This window comes from Equus quagga, chromosome 17 (genome assembly GCF_021613505.1).
Source record: "Equus quagga isolate Etosha38 chromosome 17, UCLA_HA_Equagga_1.0, whole genome shotgun sequence".
NCBI lineage: Eukaryota > Metazoa > Chordata > Mammalia > Perissodactyla > Equidae > Equus > Equus quagga.
Window position 1 is genome coordinate 40,914,752 of NC_060283.1, and position 12,925 is coordinate 40,927,676.

Consider the following 12,925-nt stretch of genomic DNA (forward strand, 5'->3'; position numbering starts at 1 on the left):
CAATCTAACAAAACCCAACATGTTTGCAAGATTGTCTTTGGATCTGAGAACAAGGCGTGTCTGCACTAATTGGAGTCATTTATGTTCCTCACTAGATTATAGAACCTGTGAACCAAGGGTGGAGGCACCCATCCTTGTCCCTGGGGCAGGACCCAGGTCCCACCTCTGGGGTCCACTCAGCCAAGGCGCTGAGCTGCTCTCCTCTCACTTCCTTCTCTGCAGAAATGTGACCGTGTGACTCATGCCAAACCTCAGCTCAGATCCACCAAGATGGTTACTAATTGCCCAGATATTGTGGCGAACACGACACCGTCCTTGTGCTTAAGGACAAGCAATAATGATGTCATCTCCTGTGTAGAACAGAACGGGATGGTTTACAGGCACTTAAAAAGCAGCATGACCTTGGGGCAAGTTGTGTAAGCTCTGAGCCCTTCCTTCTCCCTCACCTGTAAGATGTGACTCTCCCAGGCTGAGTGGGGTGAGGATGGAGGGAGAGAATGAACCAGGCAACGGGCCCACCTCTTCAGGGGCCAGAGGTCAAGGCCTGCGGACTTCTCCTGCCTGCCGCCCCCCACCATGCCCAGCCTACGGGATGGAGGAGGGGCCCTCACTCAGCCGGCACCACCCCCCACCCCCTGCCCTGCACCCACCCCCACCAGACACTCCCAAGTCAAAGTCAGAAGTCAAAGATTTTTATTGTTCTACAGACACTTCTGAAAAGAGATCTAACTGAGAAAATATACAAAGCATTTAAGAGTTTCATCTCCAGAGAGCACCTAAGTCTGACTGGAGGCGTCGAGGCCCTCCTCTTCAAAGCTCAGGGCTGAGAACGGTTAGCATATTGAACGATCAGTAAAAACATGCAAAAGTGAGAAGGAAAAGGAAAAATGTTGCATTCCCCCAAAAGCAGAGGGGGACGGAATTTCAGAACAAAGAGGGGGCAGGGTGTACAAGTACCAGGTGGCTCTCCCTCCCCGACGTTATCTTTACAACAGCTCTAAGCTTGGAGAGCAATGGGCCCCACCCCCTCAGCAGGACCTACTGCTCATCGCTCAGTGCTCAGCCCCCAGCCCCCTGCAGGGCGAGGGCGAGAAGAGACCCTTCCCTGCCTCCTCCTCTGTGGCCGCAGCTGCAGGGCCCCGGCTTGTGCTCCTGGCGGGGCCAAGGCTGGGGCCCCGGCTCCTCCTTTCTTTGGTTCCACTGGGACAACGAACGATTGTGCTTGACAGACTCATCCCCACCCCCCACACTCCAGGCTCCTGCAGGTGGGCTGAAGGCACTGACAGGAGGCCTGGGGAGACCCCAGGACAGCAGCCTTCCCTTGTGCTCTGGGTGGGTCAACCCCGGGCACATCCTGCCCATCCTCAGCCCAGGCCTGGGAATCTGGACACAGGAGGAAGTATGCCACCCAAGGAAAAAGCCTTTTGGGACTTTCCCGACTGTGCAGACATTTCTGAACCCAACTCCACACCCCTCTCCCGCCCCATCCCCTTGCCCAGGGCCCCCCTAGAATGCCTGGCTCCTCTGTCCAGTCCTTCCCCAGGGCTGCCAGTGCAGCTGTGGACCGGGCCCAGAGGACCCAACTTCAAGATGGTGGTCTCAGAAACCATCTTAGGGCGCCCCCTCCATCCCCAGACCCAGGAGGTCAGCAGGGGTGGGGGCCCGGAGAGGTCACGGCTCTGGTACAGGGAGGTGGGTGGGGCCGGAGAGGAACGGAGACACGTCACATCTATGGAAAGGCATCCAGGGTACAAGCGAAGCGAGGGGAAGGAGGGCCAGAGAGTGGCCGGAAGAGGAGGGGTACAGGGCCGGGGCCTGGAGGAGGGGTCTTCACACCACCCCGCAGATGAGCGTCTCCACCACAAAGGTGTTCTCGAAGTGGCGGATGGCATTACAGTTCTTGGCCCCACGCTTGTTGATCCCTGGGAGGGAACAGAGAAACCCCAGTGAGGCCTGGGTCCTGGCTCGGGACTGGCTGGGCCACAAAGGCTTCCAGCCTCAGAGCCCGAGTGGGACCTCAGAACCCGGGGGTTGGAGGGGGGCAGAAACGACACCCCGATTCACCCAGTGGCAGAACAGTGAAATGGTGAGAGCTCAGGAGCTAGAATCAGACTGCCCAGCTCTGCCATCTTCCTGCTGTGTGAACTTAGGGGTGTTAATTAACCTCTCTGTGCCTGTTTCCAAAGCTTTAAAAGGGGGGGGGGGGCAATGATAATAATAATGATAATAATAACTTACACTCTTTAAGAAGGACATAAAGAGCATAAAACAGTGCCTGGCAAATAGTTAATGCTTAATTAACATTAGCTGTTATTATTGCTGCTGCTCTACGAGCCCTGACAGCTGGTCTCCAGCTATGGGGCCAAGGGCCAGGGCCAAGGTAGGTGGAGCCAGCCACTCACGCCTCCGGGTAGCCCGGCGCCGCAGCCGGTAGGTGTCCTTCCCGCTGCACAGGTGGTAGATGAAGGAGCCCAGGGCCTCCTTGTCGCTGACATGCTCCGTGACCACCATCTCCTCCTGGATGATGTATGTCTGCGGGAGGTAGGTCCCTCTCTGCAGAAGGAACAGCCACCGCGCTGGGTCAGCAACCAGGGCTCCCCTCCCGAGGTCTCTGCTTGTCCCCCGGCCCCTCCCCTTGTCACCATCCTCCTGCTCACTGAGCTGGCTCCCCCCAACACCTGAGATGCCCATCCACCGACTCCCACCTCTCTCATCCAGAGGCCCCACAGTGTCCCCAGGCACTTCCCGCTTGTGCCCAGCACCTGCACGGCTGTGAATCATGTGTGTGTGCAAGTCTGGTCTCCCACCCTAGGGGGAGTGCTCCTGGGGGCTCTGCCGACTTGGGGCGTGGCCGTGAACTCTAAGGAAGCTGGTCTCAGGCTCCTTCACAAGTGAGGGAGGCAGAAGCATGGAGGGAGAAGAAAAGGAGAGCGTTGACTCCGGGATGCGGGAGAAGGGGGATGGAGGAGGAGGCCAGTTTGGGGTACTGGGGACAGCAATGCCCCTGCGCACTGCTACCCTCTGCGACAGAAGCCTCTCTTACCCCAGGCCTGGCCTCCATGGAGAGGGGGACAAGAGTGGGCCACCATGACCACTGCTCACCTTCACATTCATGAGGAGCTCCCAGAAGTTGCGAGGGGGCAGCACGATGGTGGTGTTGAGCTCGATGACATAGCATTTGTCCAGGGAGATGTCATGGTAGGCAGTGAGACCCTGAGCAGGAGGAGGGGGCCACGTCAGTCTGCAGGCGAGGGCCTGGCCCGGGCGGGGCTGCGAGAGGCCTTCGGCCAGCAGAGGCATGACCCCACCCCGCCAGTGCAATGCACCCCGGATGCCTGAACACCTGGGCGGGCGCGCCCCTCTCCTGGCCTATGTTTGTAGGAGCCTCCGCTTACTAGATGACAGACACCAGCTGTTAAACGCCTCACTTATTACAGGGTCTTCTCATGGGGTTACAGAGCGCATGACTGGGGAACACAGTAATGTGCCAGCTGTGCATTTCAGCAAACCTGCGAGGTCCAGCCATTGCTGTGGACAGCCTGGAGCCTCAGTAACGCTCCACCCCAGGCCCTGTGTGTGCTACACCTCAATCAAATGTCAACACGGAAATACCTCAAAAAAGGAATACTGGCCACACCCGTGACAGCCAGTATCTGCAGCTGTCAGATGGCCAAGGAGAAAATCAACCATGGCTAGTTCACAGTCAGTGATAACCACATTACCTACATAACAGAAGCAGTGTCTTTAAAACCCAGAGAAACCAGACCGTGGACATCTACCGCACACGGTTTATGTTACACAGTATGTTCTCAAAGGGTGTAAAGGGACAGCGGCATTCTCCTCTCACTCTTGTCCTACTTTCTCCGGACTCTTGGTGGAAAGGGGGCTCTGGGTCCTTGGGACACCCTCTCACGGCCCCCACCCAGTCCCTGACCGGCCTCACCCGCTGGAAGTCGTGGATGATGTCTGCAGGGTCGCCGCCGCCAAACTGGGGCACGGGCACGTTGATGCGCTCGTAGTTCTCTTCGAGGTAGATCTTTACGTCCTCCTCCAGCTCCATCCGGGTGCGGACCTGGGAGGACAGGGAGTCCTCGTAGTGGACGCCGCAGTGGAAGAAGTTGTCTCGGGCCAGCTGAGCAAGGCGAGGGGAGAGAGAGACAGACTGGTCACACAATGCCCTCGGCACAGCTACCCAGCCGCTTCCTGCTCTGAAGGCCTGGGGAAGCAGGATGCGTGGGACCGTGAGGCCCGTTTCACAGATGCAGAAACTGAGGAACGTCGGGAGTCAGGGAGCCGGGTCTACCAGTTCCTAGGTGGACGACCTCTCTGGGTCTCAGTTTTGCCATCTGTAAAATTCTCAGGCCTCTTCTGTTCTCCAAATCCATGAGTCTACGCCTGTGAAATGGGGGTGGACTGGCAAGGGGAGGACGCAGCCACCTCCACAAGGGACAGACACCTGAGAAAGAGGGTCCTGAGGGGCAAACACAGGAGGTCTGGATTGGACAGGCTGGGCCCTGGGGTGGGAGGGGTCCTGCCCTCCGCCACCACCAGGGGGCGCTTGCCCATCTCTCCTGCCGCCTGCTGTGGCGCCCTGCAGACCCTGAGGGGCACAGGAGGGAAGGGGAGCTGCGAGGCAGTCCCTTAGATCCTGGGTTACCACCACAGCCGGCTGCACGTCCAACCTCACCGAAGTCCCACCACCTTCCCTGGACACCGTGCCTCATGAGAAATCTTGACAAACACTGTGTCCCCTATCTGAGCGGCCAGCCTCACCATAAGGGGAGGGAGGCAGTGTGACACGACCGAGGCTGAGTGACCCAGCGGGGGGGACCAGTACACCCACTCGTACTTCTCCAGGGGCTCCTCTCAATCTGTGCCAGGCTGCTGGCCTGCAATCGGCAGAACTTCCCCTTCTCTGTTAGAGGGTAAACTCTCCCGGAAGGGTGCGCCATCACACATGAACCATACTCTCCCAGGGCTGGTCTGGGGTGCCCCGTGACCCCGGAACTGGGGTGGGGTAAGGAACCCCAAAAGGCCGTGACCGGGGGCTGGGAACAGAGGGGACCAGGAGCCAGAGCTGGTCCAGGGGAGAGTGGGGAGGCTGCATCAGGAAAAGGGCTGGAGAGGGCCCCACACAGGAAGGTGAGAACCAGGCACAACTGGGGAGCAGGCCGTGGGAGCAGGAGGGACCGGGACGGTGGGGAGAGCAAGGGGATGCCAACAAAAGGGGAAGTTGAACAGAGAGTAGTGAACAAAAAAGGAAAGTCAGCAGGCATGTGGGAACTGAGGTTTCAAGGGGAAAGCCCCCGGAACACAAACTCTTCAGTAATTTCCATCGTTGAACAACTTGGTGACAACAGTTACCGCCCAATGCTGGACGATGGGAGATCATCTGGGTCATAAATGCCTGGCATTTCCCAGCCTTTTTGTCATCCTGAGATTCCCCCTTCATTGCGCTGATGGTTCTTCTGAACAGCCTTTAACTGTACTGCCCTCAGTTCCCAGAAGTGGGGGGGCACCGTCTCCCTCCCTAGTCTGTGTTGATCACAAGATCACAAGGTCGCTGTGACCATGACCAGTCCTCTCGGCCCAGCTTCCTGCCGACTGGCTGTGTGGGCAGATAACCTGGGTGCGATGGTAGGCAGAGGCCGCCCCTTACAGGAGGCGGTGTGAATCTGGCTATGCCCAGCCTCCACCTTTCTCGTTTTGTAATCCAAATGTCCAAGCAGGGAATGGAATTCCCTAAAGCATGAGCTGTGGGCACAGGATCCGGGCTCTGCAGGGATCACAGAGTTCCAACTTCTGCTGGATCTGAGTTTCTGGTGACGATGCCAGGGTGACACTGTGGAAAGGGGCCACACGGGCACAGATTCCAGTCCTGGCTCCCCATCACTGACTGTGCTCCTGGGAGAGTTCCCTGTTGGCCTCAGGTGTGTCTGAAGAAACGGCTAAGGATACTCCTCCAGGGTCCATGAGAGTCAGAGGACAGGGCCCCAGTCCTGTCTCCTGGACCAGCCCCAGAATGAGGGGCTGAGGGTGGGCTGGTTGGGCCCTAGGAAGGAGGGAGGATGCAGGTCTTCTGGGTTTGCCTGGGTGCTCCTCCCACCTGGGGGCATGGCCAGGGCTTCCGGCCGCCCCTCTCCTCACAGGCCCGCGCACCTGGCTCTCACCTGCGCACTCTGCCCACTCCTGCCAGCTCCCACACCCACTGCAAACTCGCACACTTCCCTCCCTCCTCTCTAAGTGCTGCCCTTTCTCTGAGGCCCTGCCTCCCCCTGCCCGGCCTCACCTGAGCCAGGAAGAAATATCTGTAGATGTAGACAGAGGCGAACACAAGGCCCATGAGCAGCACGACCATGCCCATCGACAGGTAGCAGACACCGCCCACGGAGGCCCCCTTCTTGTAGCGGTGATGGGGGGGCCGCTCCTCCTGTGGACAGCAGTGTCAAAGTCAGCTCGGGGGTGGTCCCACACCCCTGGGAAACCTCCCACTCCTTTCCCTGAGTGAGACCTCACCCTGTGGGCCCAGAGGAAGCCTTGGGGGCAAGGGAAGGGGAGGTCAACGCCCAGGACACACAGAGCATCTTCTGGGAGGAAAGGAAAGCCTTGCCAGGGTCTCCCCAGCTCCTCCTCCCATCTAAAAAGAAACTGAGACCCACCTCAAAGCTGTAAAATGACCTATCGGGATTATGCTAGTGCATTTGGAATGACCCACACCATTAATTCCCTTCATTATACCAAGTGTGAACACAGGGTATTCTTTCCAACACAGAATGAGGAAGCACAAATATACCCTTAGTGACTGTGCCTGGCCTAGGAACCTACAGGAAGTGGGATGCACTGGCTGGGCTGGGAGCCATTGCTCTGGGCAATGGGGAGCCAGGGAAGGCTTCTGAGGTGGGAGCGTCAAGATCAGTGGAAGGCTGGAACGCACAGCATGAACTGGAATGGGGCAGTGGGAGGGAGGCCATGGCAGGGAGCGGTCACTGACCGATGGGGACAGGGGTTCAGTGAGGCCCACAGGGTCTGGGCACAGTGCTTGCCAGGCAGCACTGGGCCTGTGACCCATGCTGGGCAGAGCTCAGCCTCCTGGGGGCAGCAATGGCCCCCGCAGGCACTGGCCCATCGTGTCAAGCAGGCTGTCAGGAGTGGAGCCTGAAGGGTGAAGTCTGGAGGCTTCCGGAAGCCAGGGCCCTTCTGCCAGGAGGGAAACGTGGCTGTGGCAGCAGCAGCTGCTGCCAGGGAGGCCAGGGCAGGAGGCTCCTGGAAAAAACCTGGTCTGGGGAGCCAGACTTGGGCTCAGGACAGTAGCCACAGGGCTGCCAAGAAGCAGCAAACCAGTGTGACCCAACTCCAGGCCACACGTGTCTGGGCTGGTGGATGAGGGCGTGTATGTAAAACTCAGGAACACTGCCTTACCCGGAGCACCGGACGGAGAGTCTGGCAACTCAGGCTCTAACCAGCTGTGTGACCTTGTCATCTCTCATCTTTATGCCTGTCTTCCCCACTGCCCCTGCCCTAACCCTGGCCCTCATCCACCCTGGGAGATGGTGCGAAGGCCCCAAGCCTATCTCTGCTCTAGTGTCCACCATTCAATCCTCCGTGGTGTCCAGATACAGCCAGTGAAGTCAGAGGGCAGACCTCAATGAGCTGAGTGGTGTGGGGGTACGGGAGGCGCCAGCCGGGGAGCCTGGAGCTTCACCCACAGCTCTGCCACTAACTGCCCGCTTAGCCCTCTTCCTGCCATATTTCCTCTCTCCTTTCATCCTGGAGCCGGTCGGGGGAGGGTGGGGACACGGTTCAGGCCCAAGTTACCCAGGACAGGTCCTTATCTCCCACCGCAGCACAGGGGGCCCAGCCTGATAGGGGTGGGGTGCGGGGCCAGCTCTGCCCCTCAGGTCCGCTCCCCTGAGGCCCCCTGGCTTAGTGCACACAGCAGGTGTGAGGCCTGGGCCTCAGGGAGCAGAGAGAAGTCTCATCAGAGAGGCTGACGCCTCCCAGCTTGGGGCTCTCCTCACCCGCTACCCCCAGGAAAAGGGCAGAAAATGCCTGAAGGACCCTCCCCCTCACTGGGTATATCATTTCCAGGCCAGCCGGCTCCCAGCCTCAGCACCATGGGGTGGAGGCACAGGATGGAGAGGTGCCCTGGCCCATCCTGCCCCCTACACCCCGGTCTGCCCTCCAGGGAGCACCTGGCAGAGGCAGGAGGTCAAACCGCTGCCCCCCATTGGCTGGGCCCATCTGCAGACCTGGGGCCTCTCCCCATCCTGGCCCTGCTGAGGGGGTCCTGTGATCAAAACCAGAGAAACAAGCTTGTGAGACCACCCACCTGGTTTGCATCTCTTCAGCACCCTGGGGGCACTAACCAGGGTCACTAGCACACGTGGCCACTGCCCACAGGGCCCCCAGGGACAGCTGCCAGCTGGAGGGGCCGGGGGCCACCATGGCTTCAACTTCCAATGGACCGCCAGGGGCAGCACAGGATGAGATGACCCGACAGCCCAGCCCAGCCAGCGTCTCAAAAGGACAAGCCACCCCAGGGGCTCCAGCCAATGTGAGTGGGTCCCAAGGAAAGATGGGTGGCCCAGAAGGCAGGCCAGGCCACCCGCACCAGCCGTGAATCTTGCCCTAGAGGCATGACGTTTGTATTTAGCGGGACACGTGGGGCTGCCAGGGCCCAGAGGCCCCCAGCAGGGGCTGGGACCCACGCATGGGGAGCATTGCAACCTGCCCCTCAGCGGGTTCTCATGAAAAATGTGAAGAGATGCTTCCTGACGGGGTTTTCTAGGGATTAAAGGAGATAAAGAACCTGAAAGGCCTTTGCAAAGGATAAAGTGCTGGATAAAAATAGCAGATCTTTATCAGCTGAACCTTTCCTTTTTAGGGCCACTGCCATGGACAGCTGTTGAGGCTGTGCAGTGGCCAAGCTTCTGCTCCTGCATTCAGGAAGCAAGCTTGTGAGAAGTGCTTAAAAAACAACAAAAAAGTCAAGGGGCTACAGTGGGAGGCCAAGGGCCTGCCCCACAGATGAGGTTCACGGACAAGCCCAGGCCTATTAGTTTTACAGGCCCTGCTTCTGGCCAGCTCAGGTGATCCAAAGTGCCTGGGGGAGGGGCTGGGCCTGGCAGCCACAGAGGGAGGTGGGGAGAGGTCAGCAAGGACAGGGGAGGGAGGAGCTGGGGCTTGAGTGGCCTCAGCTGAATGTGAGGGGTGGCTAATGTGGCTGAGAAGGACACAGCCTCCAGCCAGGAACCCCGGACTCTGCCCTGTGTCCTTACGTCTTTGTCGGGGTCACTGTGAAGGTTGGGGATCCCCCTACCTTTCCTAGATGTGGGGTAGACAAACGGCTCCCTATCCCGCCTTTACTGACACCCCCTAGTGCACACCTGGGGCTCACACCCTGCTCCCCTCCAGCTTGTAGGGGCCAAACCCCAAGAAGCATGATAGTCTAGCAGCGGGGCTGTAAGAGAAAGCAGGACCAGAGGCTGCCAGGAGGCAGACGGGAAACCAGGGATGTCCTTGCTTTTGCTTAGAGATAAAAGGCACTTCGGATGAAAGGTCCCACACAAGAGGGAGAGCTCCGGAATCCTGCCCCTGTGCTGCCATTGCTCACTGGGCCCAACACTACACAAGACCAAGGCTCAAATTCCAGAGCCCTGGTACATGCGCAGTTCCCTCAAACTCGAAGCCCCTCGCCGCAGCCCATCAGAGGCCTCTGGGGAGCAGAGTCAGCCTGGGCAAAACCTGGGGCCTCACCTCTTGGGATCCCTGGCTGCCCAGTTCCCCCAGAATGAGGGCCGAGGGGCCTGCTTCCTGCAGCCCCCAAGCTGCATCACCCGTCAAGTGGGAGACCCAGGCGAATGCTGACCCCCACATGGAGCAGTTACTGACAGCCAGGCATTGGAGGGGCTTCTACTTAGAAAGCAAAAATATATTGCATATTGTTTCCATGGCAACTGGGCTTTCCGAGCAAAGTGCCTCGGGTGGGGCATGTGAGCCAGACGTCAAGGGACCAAAGAGGGGCCTGGGCTTCCGCCTGCCTGCTTCACTGAGGCCTGCGATGGCGCTCATTAAATGATTTAGCAAAGCCAGGGCCAAAACACTCAGGGGGGGAACCCAACCAACTGGAGAATTAACTCAGCAGACCCTCAGGGCTCATGGAGAGAGTTCCTCAGCTGCCTTCCCTGGGTAACAATGTCCAAATTAACTGCAAGAGGATTAAACTAGAATTGCAGGCTGCCTGGGGGAGCCTAGCAGGGGAGCCGGAAATGCGTGGAAATGCGTTCACTGCAGACGGCTGGGGGGAAGGGGTCTTGCTGAGCCTCCCCAGCACCATTCCACCTCCTCAGTATCCTTTTTTCCCAGGCTGCAGACCAGAGGCAAGGGCATCAACGTGTGCGTGTGTGAGAGAGACAGACAGAAGCCTAGCAGGGGGTGGGGGACTGAGCAAACGCCCTCTGCCCACCAGAGCACGCAGAGCTGTGCTCAGACATACAGACATCAGCTGGGGAAATGCTGACAGAGGGTCATGAATTGGCCATCAGTGAAACCCCATGTGTGTCGTGTGGCCCAGCGGTGCCCTAGGTGTGGGCAGGATGAGGAAGAACAGCGTGGGTCCCCGGAGAACACTCCAGCCCAGCTCTCTGCTCTGCTTGGCTGGGCCAAGCCGGGCGGATTCTCTTCGGTTCCGTTCCTCATAGTCAAGATGAGACTCTGGAGAACAAAGGCTCCGGAGGAGAGAAGCAAGGCTGGCTGCTGGGATAGCTCTCCTGGGGGAGGCTGCAGCAGGGGGAGGTAGCTGGCCACGCTTCCCTGGCAGTCTGCTGACAGCCTCGAAACACGCAAGGACGGCCATGAGAATAGAAAAGAGAGGGAAACAGAGAGAGAAAGCAGAAAAGCTACTGTGGTGCGTGCCGAAACCCCCAAGCCCTCTGGAAGACCGGGGCAGGCCAGGAACGGGGCAGTCCGAAGTCCCCACCCATCACGGGCAGCAGGGCCTCCTCGTCCCGAAGGTCCTCTCAGCCCTGAGTAGGGCCGGCGGGTACTAGGGCACTGGGGCAGAAGGGCTCTGAGCCGGCTTCCCGGCTGGCAGGGGAGCCGCCCCCATCCACTCTGGGAAACACAGCTCCTCCTGCCCAGGGCGCGAGGCCAGGACACGGAAAGTGAAATCTGATCCCCAGGTATGCAGGCTGGGGGAGGGGGCGACACTGGGGCCGTTAATCAACGGCGAAAGCCAAGGAGAAAACTGCAGCGCTAAGATGACCCTATGGAACACGTTTCTCTCCTCTTGCAGCCCCCAGCCCGTTCAAGTCTGTACATGCCCAGCCCTGGCTGTGTGTGCACATATGTGTGTGTGAGTGTGCACACACAGGCACAGGCAGATCGTAGGGTGGGGGAGCCAGGCTGAGAGGCGCAGGGCTGGCCAGTGGGCCTCCAAAGGGGAAGAGTGACCCCTCTGGAGGGTACTAAGGGGGTGTTTTCCGTCCAGCTCACTCTCCAAGCTGCCCATCGGCACAGGCTTCTCATGATCTCAGAGACAAACACCACGTGGGGAGGGTGGGCAGCTGGAGGCCCAGCTGGGCCCCCGCCCCCACCCCTTCCCGCCGGCTCACCAAGGCACTTCCTTCCAGCAGCAGGTCTGGGGACAAAATCCTCCTTGTGCTCAATTTTCCCCTCAGAAGCAGGGGGAGCCCTGCGGGGAGGGTGCGGCGGCCGCCTTACCCTGGCCCCCAGGCCTGAGCACGGGTGGACATCTTATTATAACAGCCAGAAGATGGCTCCCCGCCGAAAGGCACTGGCAAACTCATCTGTCCATCCAAGTCCTTCTAGGGCTTTAAATCTTACTTCTGGGTCTAGTTCAGTAACCAAGAAGGGTTCGAGGTCCACCCCTAGCCAGAAGAAACCTTCTAATAAGCTTTCCTCTGCAGCCCCATCAGCATGGGACAGACGCTCTCTAGATGAAGCAGTTCCTAGCCTGCCTGCCTGTCCCACTCGTCCTCTCCTTCGGTGCCCTAACAAATGGCTGATGTTCCGCTCCTGGGCTACATTTATGAAAGCTGGGCGCCTGCTGTGCTCACTGCCCGAGGCAGGAGAGGGACCGGGTACTGGATGTGGAAAATGTGCCCACTGGCCAGGTGAGGCCACAAGAGGCTCACACAAGAGAACTTTCTTCCCCAGGCTCCAACTCCAGTATACGCCTGGCAGAGCCAACAGGCAACATCCCAAAGTCCGCTGTGTATCACCTCCGGGCCTCGGGGAGCTAAGAAAGTTTACTAACTGCAGATCTGCCCTAAAGGGGCTAGGATTTTAATCCTCCTTTTGGGCCCCATCGCTCTCCCTTGCCAATTAGGAGACAGAGGGGACCCTAACAACTAACAAGGTTTGGGGGAGGAGGCTGGCTCAGCAGGCTCCAGGCCATTACAATTGGCACCAGGAAGATGTTGATATTTCCATTTCACGCTGGGTGAAGGGGAAGAGAGGATGCTGGATTTTGGAACCAGAAGCTGGATGTCAGTTACTGCCAAGACGATGCTGGCATCTGCCATCCCGCCTGACACCATCAGCTGGCTGCTGCCGGAGAATGTGCCGCTCCTGCGAAATTCGGTGGACCTTCTGATGGAGTTTGAATTACATCCTCCTACTGTCTGGCTGATCCTCCCTCCTACCTGAATCCTATAGCTCGAGGAGGCACAGTCCTGATTTCCAGGCCTGAGCAATGTGCCCGGCCCTGGGAGAAGAAAGGGACAAGAACGCTGCCTTGGGCCCCCATCTCTACACCCTCCCCGGGGCTAGCCTTGAGGAACCCCTTGTAAACTTCTAAAGCTGCAGACCACGGTCTTCAAAGATGAAGTGCCCCCTCCCCATCTAAGTATCAGATGAAGATGGAGCTGCTCTGATAGTGGATGCACAGCAACCCCCCAACCTC

At 58.8% G+C, this 12,925-nt stretch overlaps 1 protein-coding gene across 1 annotated transcript in view; it reads right to left on the reverse strand.

Annotated features, from left to right (window-relative positions):
- Window positions 1–676: 676 nt before the first annotated feature.
- Window positions 677–12,925, reverse strand: part of ITM2C (integral membrane protein 2C) — a 13,779-nt gene continuing 1,530 nt past the window's right edge. Inside the window, exons 2-6 of the mRNA XM_046644842.1 lie at window positions 6,290–6,430; window positions 3,944–4,132; window positions 3,103–3,213; window positions 2,403–2,553; window positions 677–1,922 (exon numbers count right to left, since the gene is read on the reverse strand). Of these exons, the coding sequence (XP_046500798.1) occupies window positions 1,831–1,922; window positions 2,403–2,553; window positions 3,103–3,213; window positions 3,944–4,132; window positions 6,290–6,430 (684 nt within the window). The 3' untranslated portion in view covers window positions 677–1,830. The remainder of the gene's footprint in view (window positions 1,923–2,402; window positions 2,554–3,102; window positions 3,214–3,943; window positions 4,133–6,289; window positions 6,431–12,925) is intronic.